Source organism: Hylaeus anthracinus, unplaced genomic scaffold (genome assembly GCF_026225885.1).
Source record: "Hylaeus anthracinus isolate JK02 unplaced genomic scaffold, UHH_iyHylAnth1.0_haploid 3, whole genome shotgun sequence".
Taxonomy (NCBI): Eukaryota; Metazoa; Arthropoda; class Insecta; order Hymenoptera; family Colletidae; genus Hylaeus; species Hylaeus anthracinus.
In genome coordinates this window covers 7,596,967-7,615,569 of record NW_026535284.1, presented here as the reverse complement: position 1 = coordinate 7,615,569, position 18,603 = coordinate 7,596,967, and the positions used below count along the sequence as shown (strand labels likewise).

Genomic DNA, 18,603 nt, shown 5'->3' with positions numbered 1-18,603 from the left:
ATATCTTTCACTTTTGCTGTCCCAGTTCTGACGTCAGGCCCGTGCAGGAGAGGGGTCCAACGTCAGGTCCATCACAGCGCATGCTTGGCCTTCGTCCTCGACTTTTCTCGAGGACGGCGCATGCGTTCACCAAGATGGCGGCTGGGTTCTCACTCTTCAGTGGGCAAGGCTCTTCCAAAGCTGCGCCATATTAAAAAACCTCAGAAATATTTCGTCGGTTTTTCGGTCGGTTAGAAGATTTCAATTTCCATCAAGAAACCGTCTATCATTCCGCGTTCGTTCGATCGAGGTGAAATTGACGGACTTGGCGCGTGAATTCGTCGGTTTTAGGAAGTGAATTATGGGTAACGGAGAAGACGCGAGTGCCTTTGACGTTTGCGAACCATATTGAAAGGCATTTTGGAGAAGTTTCGTTGTCAAAGAGAGGTATGCTGATTAACAAAACGGAAAGATAACGTTATTAATAAAGTCTTAAGGGAATTTTTTAACACTGTAACAGCTGTAGTGATTAAATACTAGGGACCATTGTGCGCTATATAGTCTCGGTGATTTGAATGCTGGTAGCACCAATGGTATTTCCCTTTTTTCCGTCGACTGTAAAAATTGAAATTGCAAGCGATACCTTTCGATTACAATGCGCTATATGAACGCTAAAAATAAATTCCAACGGCTTGTAATCGCGATAAACGGAATTTACGAAACGTTTAGAGATTTTAATACAGTCGAAATGTGTACGAAATTGTATAACATATGGGATTGGTTGCTTGACATATGTCTCAAACGTTTCGAAGATGTTCGCTAAAGAAACGTTTTCTCTTCCGTATTTCGCGAAATCGAAGTAGGATTATTACGAATTGTAACGGGTAAAAATTTATCGTACAATTCGTGAAATTCAAGCATTTCACTTATCGTTGCATCAGAACCATATGAATTCGTAAATGTGAAGTATACTTATATGGAAATAATCACGGCGAAGAAGAATTATATTATTTTCGATAATTCGTGGGTTTGATAAATAATTTTTCGAGAAATTTATTATTTCAATGGTGCAATTTAAAAATACTGTTCGCTCGAAGGTTTAGATTATTCGGCCATTAATGAAAGTGAAAGTGCGCTGGTATCGCGGAGATATTTTCATACTAATAATAATAATAGCACTGATAACAGTAATAGTAAAATAATTCGGATAATAATCGAATATCGCGTAACGAAAATTAAGCACATTAACGCTATAATAGATATTTTTAAACATTATCGTAATATTAAGGTACTTTATTATTTTAATGGTTGTTATTCTTCTATTCGTTACGTATATCTACAATGTGACCGATTAAAATACGTTATCATTGCCCTGGATCGTTCGTAATGCTACAATTATTTGTTTACGACAATTACAGAACTTTCTTTAGTTTATGTTTCGCTACATACTCTATTCGATACATTTTCTAAATTAAATCGAAGATCGGGTGTATTTAACTGGAACTTATAGCGACTTCTGTGCCGTAGAATTCGTCCATTGCGAGAGATTTCAACGTCGCTAGCCTGCACAAGCGATGTCGAGTGCGAATGCTCCGAATTAGTAACAGGCCAAATTTTATTCGAACAATAAGCAACAAACTTCAAATTTAAAAACAAATATAAAAATGATTTTTAGTTGAAATTTGCTTCTCCGAATAGCACGAATAATCGAACCGGTTGAATTTTACCGAGCTACTTGAAATATTCGAGTACGGGTCTCGTGTGCGCGCATGTTCGACCCGCGAGACGCGTATGAACTTAAAGCAGTGGCTCTCAGCCACTCGTTGTCGCGAATTTTTGGCGACAGAAATTTTCTACGATTTTTGAACACCTGTTAGTGATATTTATCTGTTTATTATCATTTTAACAAATTTAACACTTTTAATATCGTTCAAAGAACATATTATAAAGAATTTCTCAAAAGGTGCTCTAGGATCTTGGTTTTTAATCATTTATACATTTATAGATAAAACCGCGACAAGTACAAAACTAATTTCAATTGATAACGAATAACAATCGTTTGTATGTAATGGATACTTTTATATAGATAAAATGTTAAACAATTGTTTGTTCTGTATTGCTTCGAGTCTAAATGAAGTAATTAATATGTTATACAGTGTGTTTCGTTTATCTAGCAAAGTAAATATCTCGTGACGCACTGAAGTTACGAAAAAAGTTTATTTACAAAAATTGTTCGGTTTGTGGGGTACGATCGTATGATGTAATTTTTTTCGAGCCTGGAATAGTAGGTAGGGGGGATTTCAAAGTCAAAATAAGCTTTTTTCGAAACGAATTCAAACTGTACAGTAACAGCAAATTAAATACTGTCACAGTATTTAATTTGCTGTTTCCAAACGTTAGAAATTATATTATAAACTCGTAACGTTTTGAGTAAGCAATGGTAGGACATATCGGGTTGCCGCGGCTATTAGCTGCAACACTGTTGTCATTTGTTTTGATGTGTTGCGATGTTTGGCTCGAGTCTCATTTATTTTAGTTGAGAAAGTGCAAGAGATCTAGTCAGACTACTAGAGATTAGTAAGAAAGAGAAAGAAAGGCCTCGAGTGCAAAGGATTGACCTATTATTGAATTCTCGTTATGACAATAATTTAGGATTAAGAACCACGCCAGAAGTTTCTCCCTTCTTCTCCGCCTAGCTGTGAATTGTGCCGTTAGCCATAAATATTTTTGTAAACTGTGCCACGCGACCGGGACGAGAACCACTGACTTAAAGGGACGAGCATTTGTATTCGATTCACGGTACGGCATACAGCACAGGCATTCGTTCGTTTAAGCGGCGCGGAAAACCCGACTCTGACCGATACATTCTAAAAATCCTTCAAAATCTCTTGCCAGCCGAGACGTCGCGGCTGCATAGCCGTTCCATGAGTTGTCGTACGTATATTTGCTCGCTGTGCTATGGGAATATGCGAATACGGTCGAACTATGCGCGAAAAAGGGGGGCAGAGAGTACCCTAATCATCGCTGGAACGATTCAGAAACAGGAATAATGAATTTTCCTCGAGGAACTTGGAGTTTTGTCTTTCGTGCGATTAATAGCCGTATTAAACGTAAGACGTTCATTTCGAGACTCTGTATTCCGTCATTCGTAACTTTCGTTTGTAAATTCAAACGAATGTGTTCGTTCGCCATTTCGGTACGTTAAAGTAACCGCCGGTACCTCAAAGTCTCAACCTTGGTGGACGTTTGGACAGACTTGGGAAGCTAACACGTAAAAAAAATATGTTCGTTATTAACTGAAATTAATTTTGTATCTATCACGGTTTTCACATTACAAACACGCGGACACGCTAATATTGCGTTACAAACTAAGATTAACTGTACCGAGAAGAATCGTAATAATGTCGTTCTACTTGATACAAATTTTCTATCGAGCAAATTTATGAATGAAAAATAGGAATTTTGCCGGAACAACAGTTATAAACTACATGAAAATAACAATAGTTATAAACAACAAGAAGAAAATAGGAATTTTGCAATCACAATAGTTCTAAATGAAAAGTAAAATAATTTTTGCAAAGTGATCACCTCGAAAACGTGTCCGGCAGCAAAATGTAAAAGGTTTCATCGATTTCGTCGAATTCGACATACGTGAAATAGTACAATTGACGATAAAAAGTGCGATAAAGTGGGAAAAAATGGAAGTAGGTCAAATGTCTTTTTAAGCTTTTAAGAGGCAACGAAGCCCTACCAGATGCAAGAAGATTCAATCCGATCGGTCAATTCGTTTCGGAATAAGAAGCAATACAAAATTTTTCAGCTTTTTGCAAAAAGAAAAAAAAAAACTGGTAAAAAGCGAGAAATTCCAAATTTGTTTGACAATGGGACCACCCTCGAGACATGCTCTGCAAGATGCAAGAGGTTTCGTCCCGATTGGTCAAGCCGTCTGAACGTAATCGAGTAACATACGTAAAAGAAAGAAATACATGTCGAATCGAGTGACCTCCTCCTTTTCGAAGTCGGTTAAAAAGTAGGGACGTCTAATCCATGAGTGATACAACGAGTAATGGTTATTACAAGGAAATTTCGTTGGTCATCTGGTGCTTGTATCCGCACGACTATACAAACAACGACTATACCCAACAATGTTTGGAACTCCTCGAATGGAGTGATTCGAGGGGTGATTTGAAACAACTTTTATTCTGATACCTGCCAGCGACTCGAGATGCTTTCTTAGCGTTCTACTGTCGCTCAGCTTAGATACGACTTCGAAAATGAGATCTCTAATTTGAAATTTGAAAATCAGCTCACCTTTGCGTCAACGACATTCATTTTATCGACACTTCGAGATCCATATTAATGAAACCTAAAGAAACATTAGGTTACATCGTAATTACATCGTAGATTTGCTGCGTGAAACCTAATGGCGACCGAGAGCCACTCTTCTCGAGTGCAAGGAGTTAACGAACTCCGTAAGTAGAATTGGCGAGGAATGGTCAGACATGAATGAGTTGCATCGTATCCCAGACAATATTAACCCTTTGCACTCCGAGGCCTTTTTTTCTGGTACCTGCTAGCAACTCGAGACGCTTCTTAGCATTTTATTGCCATGAATTCTAAGCTATCTAGATTTGAGAATAACGTCACCCTTACCTCACCGGCAATCATTATATCGACACTTCGAGTTCCAAAGAAACGAAACCTAGAGGAACATTAAGCATTGCGCATAGATTTTCTGCGTGAAACCTAATCACGTCCATCAAGTCACCTCTCGAGTGCAAAGGGTTAATATATTATTCTATATGTACGATATATTAATTACTTCATTTAGACTCGAAGCAATACAGAGCAAACGTTTATTTAATTTTTTTAACTATATAAAAGCATTCATTATACATATAAAAAAAAAAATGATATTCTAATTATATCGTATCGATTGCGGTTTTTATCTATAAATATATAAATGATTAAAAACCAAGATCCTAGATCTCCTTTTGAGAAATTCTTTACGGTGCACTCTTTAAACGATATCGAAAGTGTTACATTTGTTTCAGTATCGTTAACTGCTTGCAGCGGAAAAGATGACAATAAACGTCATTTCAAAATCAAATAATTTCAGTAATAGGTGTTTAACGTTCGCCGTGTCCCGTATTCCAAAACAAGAACGCCGAGAATTTCTCAAACGAAAGGTGACGCGGCTAATACGACGGAATATTCCATTTCGTTTTTGGCAATCGATTGGAAAGCGACCTATCGACCACGTCGACGAAAGTTGAAAGTTGTAATAATTTAACAACGTATACGAAAATATCCCGAAGAAGTCGTGTCATACGATCGACATACAATTAACAAAGAAGCAACCGTTTAACGTGTATTTATTGTATTTATATTTTAAAAGTTTCACGAATCTTCCACAATAAGCGTTTACAAGTTTTCCATTCGGAATACAAGTTCGCAAGGACTTCGAAGTCCGACTCACTCCTTCGCACGGTTTCGACAGAGGAATTTGAAAGAAAAAAAAGGAAAAAAAAAAACAGAAAAAAAAGTAGCCCGACAATGACGCGACATTGAACTTCGCAATGCACGTTAGAAACGATGTCCGTTTACGTTGCGAGGATTTCTCGTGGGACTGATGAATGAATGGTGGATGAGTGTATCGCTTCTAATTGCGCCTCAAGGATTGATAATAAGTTGTCGACCGTTTACTCGGCTAATGGAACATCACTCTCGACACCTTTTAACGCGCTTACCGCGCAACTGGAATAGTCGATCGCATACATAGTAGGTTGTCCGAAAAGTTTCTTTCGTTTTATTAATAAGTAATAAGCACACAATATTTGATGTCTAACGTTACATTATTGAATCGTGTACGATTCATTTTGCTCCATTACTGTTACAACATCAACGTCTAAGAAATTAGATCGCCTATTTCTATAAACACTACCGCGCGAAATAATTGAGTGGAAATTACGAAAGAAACTTTCGGGACAACCTAGTATATTATTAAATTAGAATTAAAACACTCGAATTTTTTATTAAGGTCATCCACCATTTTTTCGTTCTATTTTCATTCAAGATAGTCTATCAACGGTCCTCGCTATAACATTTTTCTATTTTTATAACAGGAAATATATTCGTACTCCGATTAAAAAATTAGATATCGTACGTTTCGTGCAGGGAAATATAATAAATAGACCGCGGATCTTTATGCGATATAAAATCTTTGCAAACGAATCTACGTAAATTGTACCTAAACAGCAATTTATTTTATTCTCCAAATATTATAATGTCAACTTTACTTTCGATATTTTTTTTTTTTTTATATTATTCCATACTGCGCGCATTTTGTAGGTTCTTGCGTATTCAAATTTCGTTTAAATGCATAAAAATCCGTAGTCTAATAATAAGAGATAATATATTTACACTTATAGTTAGAAGTACAATCATGTAGTAATTATCTAATCACATATTACAGACGGTGTCACGTATAGTAATTATTGATCACGTATCTAGATATCGTTATTCCTTAACACGTTGATCGCCACGTCACCCATATGTGTGTGACAGTGGTTTTCACTGAAGAACTAACAAAAATTAATTCTGAAAGTTAAGCTTCGAAGAGAATGAATTTAAACGAAATTCGTGTATTTTGATGAAGTTACAAAAATAGATACCACGTCGGATGTTTGATTATGTAGTCTCTAATAGTCTGAATAATATTTGATTATAGCAGAAATTTTCGAGAATATTTCTCTGGCAGTCGACGCGTTAATATTCCGATGCTATCATCAATTAGTATTAGGTTGTCCCAAAAGTTTCTTCCGTTCCCTTAAGTAGTAATGCATACGCAACATTTTATGTATAATGTTACATTATTGAATTCGTTTCGTTCTATTACGGTTATGACATTAACATCTAAGAAATTAGGTTGTCTAATTGTATAAACACTGCCACACTGCCACCACTGCCAAAATAACGGAATGCAAGTTATGGAAGAAACTTTTAGGACAACCTAATATAAGTATAAATATATTGTATCGATTACGAAACAGATGTTCGAGTAACGATATTTAAATATCCACCATAACGATGCACTAATGATACTCAAATATTCTGTTTAGCATTCAATTAATATCCCGATCAATATTCATCGTACAAACGTCCCGTAGTAATTTCTCACCGATCTCCCTCGAAAACGTAAAAGTTCATTAGGTCGCGAAAGTAAGAGTTCATTAATTCAACGTGTCCCCGCTTGACCTGAAGGACTTCTTCAGAAATTATACGAGGCTGAATATAATATTTACCAACGGTACGTTGTTTGTTCGTTTCTCCTTGCGTTATACCGTCCTCGTGGTCTAAAATTACAGACCCATAATCGCCGGCTGGAAATCACGATTATTTTACTTCCTTTACACGAAAGCGAACGGATCATTTGGCTTCTATTTTTTACTTTTGAGAAAGGTGCAAAACGTTGTTTTTAATTAATATTATCGGCTCTTTACAGGTGACACAATGTCTAATTTTTTAATTGAAGTATAAATAGAATCTTCCTTTTCTGAAGAGATATTTCACTTCCTTGACAAGAAAGAAACAGCCCATTCGGTTTCTATTATTTTTAAATATACGAAACATACAATATCTGATTTTTTAATCGAAGTACAGATATTATCTTCCCTCGGAGAAACAATTCATGTCTCTAATAAATAAATAATATAATATCTAATATCCTCCCTTTAATTTCGAACCAAAATTGGTTCCATAGGGTTCCTCAACCCTTCAACCTATAACAACGTGCGTCTCGTACAGAATTTGAGTCGAAGATGAAAAGAACACGAGTCGGGCACGTCGCGAAGAATTTTATGCTTGATTATGGCACGCAAGATCCTACAGTAAATCATAGGTCAAAGGGTTAAGAACCGCCAATGGCTCCCAACAGCATTTTCTTCCCTCGAACCTCGAATTACAGTTGACCTGCAGAAAGAAAAAAGCATCGATTCCTTCCGGACCTCCCCAAAAAAGAAAAATTGGTCGAGCCATGACGAGCGCGATGGAAAAAGGGATTCAATTCCGCATAGAATTTTCCTGAAACTCTTGGCTTTCACTTCTCTCCGAAGAATGCGAAGGCTGAGCGCCCGACAGACCCGTACCAACTGCCCCCTTCACCAGCTGCAATACGTTTAGAAAATTTTTAAGAACCTCCGCCGTTCCCGCGTGACGTCTCCCCCCCCCCCCCGCCCCCCTCTCTCTCTTCAAGTCGCGGAGACGAGTAAATACAGGGTGTCCCAAAAATGTTGTAACACCTTGAAACGAGCGGTCCGGGAGGTGATTTGAAACAACTTTTTCCTTAGCGAAAATATTGTCCGAGGCTTCGTTGAGGAGATATTAACGAAAAACACTGACCAATCAGAGCACGCGGATACCGTTGGAGCGGCCACGGTAGCGAAGGCTACGAGCTAAGCGGCCGCGTCAATGTCCTTCAATGCACGTCCAGTCACTTGTTCGCGTACAAGCGCGGCCGCTTAGCTCGTAGCCTTCGCTACCACGGCCGCTCCAACGGTATACGCGCGCTCTGATTGGTCGGGGTTTTCCGTTAATATCTCCTCAACGAAGCCTCGGACAATATTTTCGCTAAAGAAAAAGTTGTTTCGAATCACCTCCCGAACCACCCCTTTCAAAGTGTTACAATTACATGTTACATTTTTGGGACACCCTGTATAATACCTTCTCCAAATGACGAATTATAATTGGCTGTAACATTCCATTCCCTCGAATTCAGGTGATTCAGAGTTACTCCAAAAAAAAGAAAAAAGAAAGAATAATGAATGATTCTGTTGAAAGAGAATATATTCAGCTTCGTCTTTGCAAATTTGATTTTAGACGAAGAGATAAGAAGTCGAGAGTCAATGATAATTCTCTCCACTCGACCTTTCTCAATTTTTATATTCAAACTTGTTGTGGATCGGGATAGGTATTTGACGTTTTCTATGAATAAGCAATAGCCATTGTTTATGTAGTATAATTATTATTAGAATATTATAAGGTTATAAATATATGTATTACATGAAACATTATTCGACTGTGTGCCAATATGTATATGTCGTCGTTCTTTTTACACGCCACGCATTCGCATTTCTCTTGTTTATTCGCATATCGCCCCACACGTGTAGTATCATTTCTATCGGTAAGGTAAATTCCTACAAAACTTTTAATATTCTTCCTTGGAAGTAACGTCTAAATAAAACCGTTCCTTTAGATAATTAGATAAGCGATCGGTGTATGGTGCCATTGTGCGTGCTTTCACCGTCATTAATAATTTCACTAAGTTCACCGAAGCCTGTTCCGTTCTTATAACGATAAACAGCAGTCGTTGGACCGTGTCGGTTTCGTTCGTTCGCCTCGATACATTTTCTACAGAAAAATATAGGTCGAGCTGTAAAGTTTACGAGTTCTCCGTGGCACTAATCCAGATTAACGCGCAATAAATTACGTGAAAATTGTTTTCAGCCGTTATATCAGGCGTGGAAATTAATTATGTTCATCTGTGTTTAATAATTCATAACTCTGATTTAGACTTGCTCGTTATTTTGGTACAATGAAGCGTGAAACTGAGCTTCAACCTGATATGGTCATTGCAATATATTTATACGCGATCTTTAGTAGGGATCAAATTTCCCTTATGGGTATTCTTCTATAATTATTGTAATTACCCAATAATCCCAACATAAAATTCTGAATGGACGGTGGAGCAGTGTGTAGCATTGCTAACTACCACGCAGAGATCCCGGGTTCGATTCCTGGCCGGGTTCGCTCCAGTTTTTTTCAAGGTATATGGCTAATAAAAAGAGTATCGAAGGCATTTTTATAGGCTCTCAAAGATAAAGAAATAATGAAAGAAACATTAAGATAACAAGGACACAAAAGTGTGGGGCTAAGTAACATGAAAAAGGTACATACGATAAGTGCAATATGGAACGAAAAAAGAAAAAGCTCTCCCCCATGCACTATAAAAATGAAAATCAAACGATATTCAAAATTCTATTTCAGAGCACGTTTATAGAGTTCCTCAATTAGTTGTAATAATAGTGTAACGATTGATGGTTATTTAAAATTGTGTACACAAGCACATCTCATAGTAAACGGCGCCACACGTTGCAGAAATGTTGCGCGGTGAAAGTATGGCCAGTTTATGTTTACCATAAAAAATTCTATTTATTACTCGATGCGGCCCTTACGCAACCACGCTAACTTTCGATCGAAAAGATGTGAAATACCATTGCTTTGTCGTTAATTATCGATTATCGTTGCATTTAAAAATAATTATCTTGAAATTGTCGAGCGATTAAATTCTCCATCGATCCTCGTTTAAAACATTATTGACGAACGGACTTCATTTATTTATGGGTAAATCGAACGAACGCAAAAATATATAAAATATCAATAATAATGTACAGTGTACATTGTACACATTATACTGTTTAGAAGACAAGACTTGACTGTGCGTCGATAGCTCGTTTTCATTTATATTAATAAGTATTTGTTTGTTTCAGATTGATTGTCTTTCGGTGAAAAAATGGTATCGAGGCGGAAGATCCTGTCTCGATCGCGGGACAATCTCGTTGAATCACAGTACGAGGACCAGGACGAAGAGGACGTGTGGTACAATCTCGATAAACTTCACAAGGTGGGCGCTCGCAATTGTCACGATGTAAAAATCACGAGTAGAAACGTTTCTCTAATTGTACAATTCCACGTTCGATAACACATCGAATCGCCGATCGGCATTCTTTTGGCGGCACGCGAGCATTGTCGCTCCTTTGTTTAACAGAGCGCCGTCGACAACTGTTGACAAACAATCAGTCGTTCGGCAGATTTTGCTGGAGTCGGTCGTTCCTGGTCGTTCCTGGTCGTTCCGAACAAAGTCATTTTTAACTCTTTGCGGTACAGGAATTCAGGTCATAAAATAGACCCATATTGCACAGGAATTTTATTGCGTTTTAAATCAAACAAATTTGTTATATTTGTATTAATAAAGGTAAGCTGAAGGGTTAAAAATTACCTACACTATATTCAAATCACATTTATATATATAAATTTATATATAAAACTATAGTTTTAAGAATATTAAAACATAAATAATAAATAGAAATATGTTTTTTTGTATTATTCTCCAAGTTGCATGGTGGGATGACTAAAATCCCACCATACTTTTATCATTTGCAAACAAATTTAATCTTTAGTTTTTATTATAAAACACTTCACTTGTTTATATAGAACTAATTTTTATATAAATTAACTTATCTCTACGATTTTTCACATAAAACCAGGAAAGAAATATTATCGCAATAAACCTTCCGCTTACAACAATTGTTGAACTGGTATTAGCATGTTGAAAGTTGCAAACATAAGTGCATACATTTGTAACATTGGATGAATACATTACCAACTGCTTTATATAAATAAGACGAAATATAAACCTATACACATGCAGCTATTGCAAAATTTCGAGGTGGGATTAAAAGTGTCCTACCATCCATTACGGTCCATCAAAAAGGTGGGACACTTTCAATCCCACCGTGCCAAGCACCGTAATAAAGATTCGTGTTAATCCATATCCATCCTGAAATTCTCTCGCAATCATAATTACCTATTTTTACTATGTTTTTTTTTTCAGGATCACATTCAGGAAGTGTTGGACAAATGGAATCAAATAGACGACGAGATTTGGGCAAAAGTGATCGTTTTCGAGAGGAATCGAAGAGTGGCGAAAGCATACGCCAGGGCCCCTGTTCTCACCATTAATGGCTCCAACGATGGATTCGATGGATTCAGGTAAAACGAGCAAAATGATTTTCACCTCTGAAACTTCTATTAGGCGATGTTGAATTATATACATATAATTTGACAACAAAGATGAATCTAGTGTTGAGAGACACTGCCCTTTTTTCTGTAAGTTAGAGTCTGTTAGAGTATCGGACTGGCACCACCAGGTCTGAAGACCCTTGACTGTTTGTCATCGAAGGCTAGGATAATAATCAGAGCACAGGCAGAATTTTCTTTCTTTAAGTGGACGCTAGATTTCTCTTCCTCGTAGGCCTGAGTTTTCAGTTTAGTTCTCGTCCGTCCTTTGAACAGTAAACGTGTCCTTCCGAGCCCTTTTTATAAACGTAGAATTCAAACTTATTAAAAAGACTCATTTATTACACCCAGAATCCAATAGGCGAAACCATGTTCTTCGTTGTTTAATCGTTGCCGCCTCGCAAAATTCAGGATAGGTCTGTGCGGCTTCGAGAATCCGATGAGGGACGTGAAGACGGAGGAGGCTAAGAAACACATAAATCAAGGCGTGAAGATCAAGATGGACGAGCAAGGGAATATACTAATTAAAAGGCTGTGTAAAAATAACGTTTACATAAAGCCAACGAGTCAGGAAGACAACGCAATTGGAGCGGAAATCGCACGGAATTCTCAAGGAGCGTTGGAACACGAGAAGCCAGGGAAAGTAAGTGTTTTACAGCTCCGCTTCTGCTTATGCACTATTTTTTTGGATTTTACTTATGTCCCTCTAAGTCAACACTTTCCAAACAAGCAGGTGTGACTCCTAAAGAGGGAGAAGCAAATGAGTTTTAATAAAGAAAAATGGGAAATGAATTTGAAAAATATGGAAATGATTTAAGGTCCCCTTTCTATATTAATACATTTACCATCAAAGTTTAATAGTGGTAATCCTCTACCTGAAATATAATTCCAGAGAACGAAGCATCAGCAAACAATCTTACATTTACTGTTCTAACTTTCAGGTGTTCGATATGAACAAATTCCAAACGAATCTATCTCGAGAAACTCGAAGAGCCTACCCCGACAGAAGAAGACTTGAAATGCAATGTTTGAGCGCCATCGTTTTTGTCAGAACAGAGCCAGACCTTCTCCAGTGTCCCGTTTGGGTTCTTATCGTGAACGTCGTTGGTCTGGACATGTTGAAGTCCAAGTTACCACCAGGTACAGTTCTAAAACAATATCCTGCTTCATTTTAAAATTCAGTATTTAATTTTATCATTAATACGAGTTTCATTGAATGAAGTTTTAGCGCTGCAAAGGCCTGTGGACATCAAGAATCGTCCCAGGATACCGATTCCTGACGAGGATCCTTACAGTGTAGCAGGAGTTTCGTCTTCCATTGGAGTGTCCGAGACCTTCCATCAAGATAGAGAGACTCGAGATCAGATCTATGCTCAATCGACGAGCTGTAGACAAAGAAGAACTGAGAGACCACCGAAGCTACCACCAAGGGAGAATCTCTACGGCCACGATATACCCAAAGTGCTTACCTTATAGTTGCATTAGATATTTGAACCTTCTAGGGCCCTAGTTCTTTATAGTTTATATTGATCGAGTCTTTCAAATGTAAACTGTATCCTTAGAGTAAGACATCAGCGTGTCATTTGACTCCTGAAGAAGTTACTTGCAATGAGAAACTCATTTGCGAAAGCCTCGATTAGTATCAGCTATATTCTGCTAAACTCTGCAGAGGAAAAGACATTTGAAACTTAAAAGTAGAATAACATTTTCATGCTTCCATTCTAGCCCGATTATGACGACATAGAAGATGACTATGGCAGGAAACCCGTCATAATGAACGAAGAGAAGAGAAGAAACGATGACAAAAAGAAATACGGTAAATAAATAAATGCATAACCTTCTTTATTCATAACCGTCCTAACAGTAGGACTACGTACCTCCATCAATCGAATAATTAAAATGCCTGTAATGAGTCCCCTGTACGGATCAAGCAACCATTTTGTCTTGAATTTCTCTTCAATTTCTTCCCCAGACGATCCGTATTATTGCGGATTACGGGCTCGTGTTCCAAACTTCGTGAAGATGGCGAAGAACAGCAAGGTCTCGTCGCGAGGCTACGCGAAACCTCCCCAAGCGCCCACGTACGCAGCCACGGGATACGCCAGCAGCCAGTCTTCTCAAATTTACGGCCATTTACCAGGGAATCGACCCCCAATCATGTATCATGCGAGAAGCTTCGAAAGTGGACTCGGTACTGCATTTCGCTTTAGCTAAAATTGAACTAAGATCAAGAATCGATCATTAATTAACAGCTAATAGATGTTAACATTCGAATGGTCCCAGTGTTGTTACAGGAGTTTGTAATTGTTCGTCTAACAGCAGTCTGCAGTGGTAGGTAACAATGCAATTCTTCTATTGTTGGTTACAGACTCGGATGGTAGAAACGAGTCACCGTATAATCATATATACGGAAGGTTCCCGGTACCAACCAGAGGTGTACTTCCTCCTGCGCCTAGAGCAATGTACATCGGAGAATGGGATTAAGAAATAAACAAATAAAGAGAACCAATAAAGTTAACCAGAAGGAAGTTAGCGTATAAAAGAAACGAATAACAAAAGAAGGAAAAGAAGCTATGTCGTAAGGATGTAACTTCCTCTGACGATATGTAACAGTGGATTAGAAGATATAACGGAATTTAAAGAAGAAATAAAAGACACCCGTGCATCAGGAGGGGCAGAGGATGTGAAGCATCCTAGGATCGAAAGCAGAGACGAAGACTATGCGTAAGAAGGTAATAATTAAGAGCAGAGAGAGCTAAAACAGGAGAGCAGATGAAATAGAAAAAGGGAGAACTAATCTTCCGTTTGTACCTATAAACTGTATATTGTTAATGTACTACATAAAATACTCAAATTTTTATTGCAATAAAATTGTAGAACGATGCGTACTCTTATTTGTGAACCTCTTGAGGACTTTTCCTCGAATGAACTGCTTGGGGAAATTTTTAATGTAAATAAAAGATGTAATAATTTAATTCCTACTCTAGAAAGTCAGCAGGAAGATGAAGTTTGAGGAATATTGATATAAATAAAGAATATAAAGTTTCAGAGATGGTAGTGTGTTTTGGATCTTCGGGGAAAATATTATTTTGCAATATTTTTATTAAAATGAGTTTTAATTAGATACAGTATAAAAAAATGTTAAATTATTTGAACGACATAGATATGTATTTCTTTTTTTACAGTTTCCTTATAATTGTACAAATGTTAAAAATATGAAAATTATTATATTATAATACTATTAATATAATGCTATTATTAAGAAAGCGTTTTAACTATAACAATAAGAAGATATTTCGAAATAATTACAGAATTTGATTTTTGCCCCTTTCATTAAAAGTGATACGACAAATTTATTCCTTTAATTAATTTAAGAACGTTCGTTATTACGTTACGCAAATTTTTCTTTTATTCGTCTAACAATCCATTTACTACACTGTTAACTTTTTCTATAGGAATTTTCGATTTTAACAAATTTATCGCGTAATCTACAATTGCTTTTTCATTTGGTTTCAGAATCCTTACGATCTCATCTGACGTAGAAATCTTTGCTATCTCGACCCAGTATCCTTCGAGGTACTTTAATAATTCTTCCATTGTTTCTTCAGAATCCTCATCGTCTTCTTTCGTTGCTGAAAATGTTTATAGAATTTATGCAGAGAAACTGTATCGCGTTCAGCATGTTTCTCGAACTTCTATCTTTAAGAAACTAAAAAAAATTATTGTATAAAAATGATTCACCTGTGCTAATGCTGAAAATAATTTTTAGTATTGTCTCGTTTATGTCTACCGCAGAGTCTGCTCTCAAAAATCCTTTCCATCGGAAATCAAGAATCATTTCTGCACACCTGTGAGTACAGGAAGCTTTAATTTCATCTAAAGGAAAGAGATTCCATGGGTCACTAAAATTGGCTAAAATTCTTCGGGGAATTTCTATCGTCCGATCGAGATTGTCATCTTGCAAAATTTGTTGATGAATTTGATGCCCTTTCCGAAGATTAGAGAACAATTCTAACCAGTCCTCGAGATATTTCAACGTGGGAACAGAATAGGGGGCCTCGTCTTGCGGAAGAACTTCTTCAAATGATTCTAGCATTCCTACGAATTTTCATAAATTAAAAGAAACATAGAATAAATGTTTTCGCAGGAAATATGTTACAAATTCGTACCTGGAAGAAAACTAGATGCTTCAAAGAGTTCATCTAGTAGTGTTTTTCCAATTGGAAGATCAATTTCTGCGGTGGAACGTAGAAAACTTGTTGTTGCGATTAAAAGTTCCTCTGTAATGAACAATTTAATAATCAGTAACAAATTATTAGTTAGGAATACTTTATGGAATTGCTTTAAGTGCACAGTTTAAATACATCTATATCAATTAACGCACAATTGGAGTACTTACCATTTGTGGAACTTTTCAAGATAAAAGGAACTACTTCCTTTAAATAGGTGGAATTTCTCAAATTCACTCTCCACTTTGATTCAGGGTCAGTTTGGATATTCCAAAGTGCAGAACGTAAAAGTCGAAGAATTTGTACCAATGTGGCACTATCTTCGGAAAAAAGATGATGAAGGATCGTTTCAAGGAGTTCATCATTCGATCCCAATATTTCGAGTACTACTGGCTCGCACGTCATATTCCCGATTATTCCCAAAATTATTTCCTATAAATTATACAGAACCATTGAAAATGGCGAGCAAAATTTGTAGAAAATAATTTTAATACACAATCTTTAAAGATGATTTATACAAGAATATATAGAGAGAATATTGATAATATGTTTTTATTAATACACTCAAATTTAGGCAATTTTAAGACTTCAAAGATCTGATTAAGTCAGTTTTACATACAATGTAAAAAACTTAAATGAACAATACAGAAAGGTAAACATTTAAAGTAGGTTTCATGAAAGTAATGAGAAAGAAAATTATAAGGTCTAATTACAGATTATTTTTTTGTAGTAAGGATTCAATTTATTTTACGCTTGTAACTTTGTAAAACAATTGTAATTTAGCATTAGTTTTTATTTACACATTGAAGAGGGAATACAAAGGATCTTATGGAATTACAAAATCAAGGATAGTAAATATTAGAAGTATCGAAATCATGAAACTCAGGAAATACTTTGTGAACCTTTTATTGAATAAATAAAATACAGATTTGAGAGATGAACTAATGTAGAAACGAATCGTACCGTTAATCTTGGCTCTTCAGGAGTATTCAATGCGAATTCAGCAATTTTAAAGAAGTCATTATCCACGAGAAATTGGACAATGTCCTTTTCAGCAGTTATATCCCATAAAGTGCACAGGTCATTTTCTAGTTTTTCGGTCCAGCCATCTTCGTGTACCTTTAGAATATTGAATTCATTGTAAATAGTTCATTTGTGGATAATTTCAATTTAATTATAGAGAACTGTGTAAGAATTTGTATAAACTTAAAATGGGTCTATTCTAAAAGAAACAGAGGGTCTAATAGTTACCTTTGATATCGAAAGCAAAGTGTTAATTATCCATTTACCACTGTACAGTGTGTTTCCCACAGTATCTCCTTTTAACTTTTCAATTTCACTTTCCCCGACTTCCTGAGCTTCTAAAACTACATTGGGTTCCACTTTGTCGGTTTCAGTTTCCTGAACCTCACTCATATTTTTTTATTTACGTCAACACTACGTTCTCAAGATATTTCTTAGGAAATGTTACTAATTTTACGCAACAATATCTTAAGCTAATACCGATTTAAATTGAGCAGCAGAACATTTGCAGAAATAGTGTTTTAATGAATTATTCACTTGTTCGAACTTGGCACAGCTGATTATTGTAAGTATATCGTACTTGTATACAAAGATAACCTAACTTTATTTAAAACGTACTATTAATATGGCTATTTCTTTACATATTCACGTAGCTGAGTAAATTTTTGACAAACACAATTCCTTTACTCTAATTCATTGCATGTATATTTGAAATTTTATTATGTATATTTGAAATTAAATCAACGTATGTCTATTGCACAGTTTCTAGTGGCGCTATTTAGCGGAGATATAAGTGAACTATTTGGCTACAAACTTCAGCATTTCTCTAAGAGATGGCGCCACTAGTTATGTGGTTTAAGTCTGGGATTCTCTAATTTCTCTTTAATTTCCCTTCATTCCCTCGTACATTTCCCTTTAAATTCCCTTCATTTCCTTGCAAATTTCTCTTTAATTTCCCTTCATTTCTGTGACATTTCCTGGTACATTTCCCTTCATTTCCTTACACATTTCCCTTTAATTTCCGTCCATTTCTTGGTATACATCCCTTTAATTTTCCTTCATTTTCTTACACATTTCCCTTTACTTCCCCTTCATCTCCTGGCACATTTCCTCTTCAATTTCCTTCATTTGCTTACACATTTCCCTTTAATTTCCCTCCATTTCCTGGTATATTTCCCGTTAATTTCCTTCCATTTCCTAGTATATTTCCCTCTAATTTCCCTCCATTACCTTATATATTTCCCTTTAATTTCCCCCCCTTACGTTACACATTTCCCTTTAATTCCCTCCCATTTCTGTGATATTTCCCTATAATTTCGCCTCATACTGTGATATTTCCTGGTTTAACAATGTTGCAAATCGCTCATCTCAGAACTTCAACTTCAATCGTTTCCCCGATACTTTAACAATGTTGCAAACCCAACAATGTTGCAAATCGTTTCTCCCGATACTTCCACAATGTTGCAAATCCAACAATGTTGCAAATCGCATCTCCCGAAACTTCCACAATGTTGCA

At 36.4% G+C, this 18,603-nt stretch overlaps 2 protein-coding genes and 2 long non-coding RNA genes across 7 annotated transcripts in view; 2 read left to right on the top strand and 2 right to left on the bottom strand.

Annotated features, from left to right (window-relative positions):
• The first annotated feature begins 154 nt into the window (after positions 1–154).
• On the top strand, positions 155–14,719 carry LOC128893898 (uncharacterized). 2 transcript variants are annotated; one of them, XM_054155221.1, is made up of 9 exons: positions 155–426; positions 10,527–10,660; positions 11,651–11,808; positions 12,247–12,478; positions 12,777–12,975; positions 13,058–13,296; positions 13,561–13,651; positions 13,808–14,026; positions 14,204–14,719. In XM_054155221.1, the coding sequence occupies exons 2-9, from the start codon at positions 10,550–10,552 to the stop codon at positions 14,317–14,319; spliced, it is 1,365 nt and encodes a 454-aa protein (XP_054011196.1). In that variant the 5' UTR covers positions 155–426; positions 10,527–10,549; the 3' UTR covers positions 14,320–14,719. The 2 variants fall into 2 exon arrangements, with proteins under 2 accessions (XP_054011196.1, XP_054011197.1); XM_054155222.1 differs by lacking the exons at positions 155–426; positions 10,527–10,660 and adding an exon at positions 10,876–11,011.
• LOC128893935 (uncharacterized) lies at positions 11,821–12,852 on the bottom strand. 2 transcript variants are annotated; one of them, XR_008461424.1, is made up of 4 exons: positions 12,711–12,852; positions 12,389–12,577; positions 12,170–12,299; positions 11,821–12,091 (listed from the first exon to the last, which is right to left on the bottom strand). It is a non-coding gene; the product is annotated as an uncharacterized LOC128893935 (long non-coding RNA). The 2 variants fall into 2 exon arrangements; XR_008461423.1 differs by lacking the exon at positions 11,821–12,091 and having other exon boundaries at positions 12,162–12,299.
• Positions 14,720–15,031: 312 nt separating the features above from the next.
• On the bottom strand, positions 15,032–17,849 carry LOC128893902 (protein SAAL1). Its single transcript, XM_054155226.1, has 6 exons — positions 17,316–17,849; positions 17,028–17,183; positions 16,235–16,496; positions 16,005–16,115; positions 15,577–15,933; positions 15,032–15,467 (listed from the first exon to the last, which is right to left on the bottom strand). The coding sequence occupies exons 1-6, from the start codon at positions 17,478–17,480 to the stop codon at positions 15,244–15,246; spliced, it is 1,275 nt and encodes a 424-aa protein (XP_054011201.1). The 5' UTR covers positions 17,481–17,849; the 3' UTR covers positions 15,032–15,243.
• The window catches only part of LOC128893936 (uncharacterized), a 10,426-nt gene continuing 9,343 nt past the window's right edge, over positions 17,521–18,603 (top strand). For both annotated transcript variants that reach the window (XR_008461425.1, XR_008461426.1), the window contains exon 1: positions 17,521–17,652. This is a non-coding gene — a long non-coding RNA (uncharacterized LOC128893936). The remainder of the gene's footprint in view (positions 17,653–18,603) is intronic.

Coding starts and splice junctions, on each gene's coding strand:
- LOC128893898 (XM_054155221.1), top strand. CDS start 10,550: ATGGTATCGAGGCGGAAGATCCTGTCTCGATCGCGGGACAATCTCGTT. Junction 12,479..12,776: donor AACACGAGAAGCCAGGGAAA/GTAAGTGTTTTA, acceptor TCTAACTTTCAG/GTGTTCGATATGAACAAATT. Junction 14,027..14,203: donor AAGCTTCGAAAGTGGACTCG/GTACTGCATTTC, acceptor TGTTGGTTACAG/ACTCGGATGGTAGAAACGAG.
- LOC128893902 (XM_054155226.1), bottom strand. CDS start 17,480: ATGAGTGAGGTTCAGGAAACTGAAACCGACAAAGTGGAACCCAATGTA. Junction 16,497..17,027: donor CTGAAGAGCCAAGATTAACG/GTACGATTCGTT, acceptor TATAATTTATAG/GAAATAATTTTGGGAATAAT. Junction 16,116..16,234: donor CTTGAAAAGTTCCACAAATG/GTAAGTACTCCA, acceptor TGTTCATTACAG/AGGAACTTTTAATCGCAACA.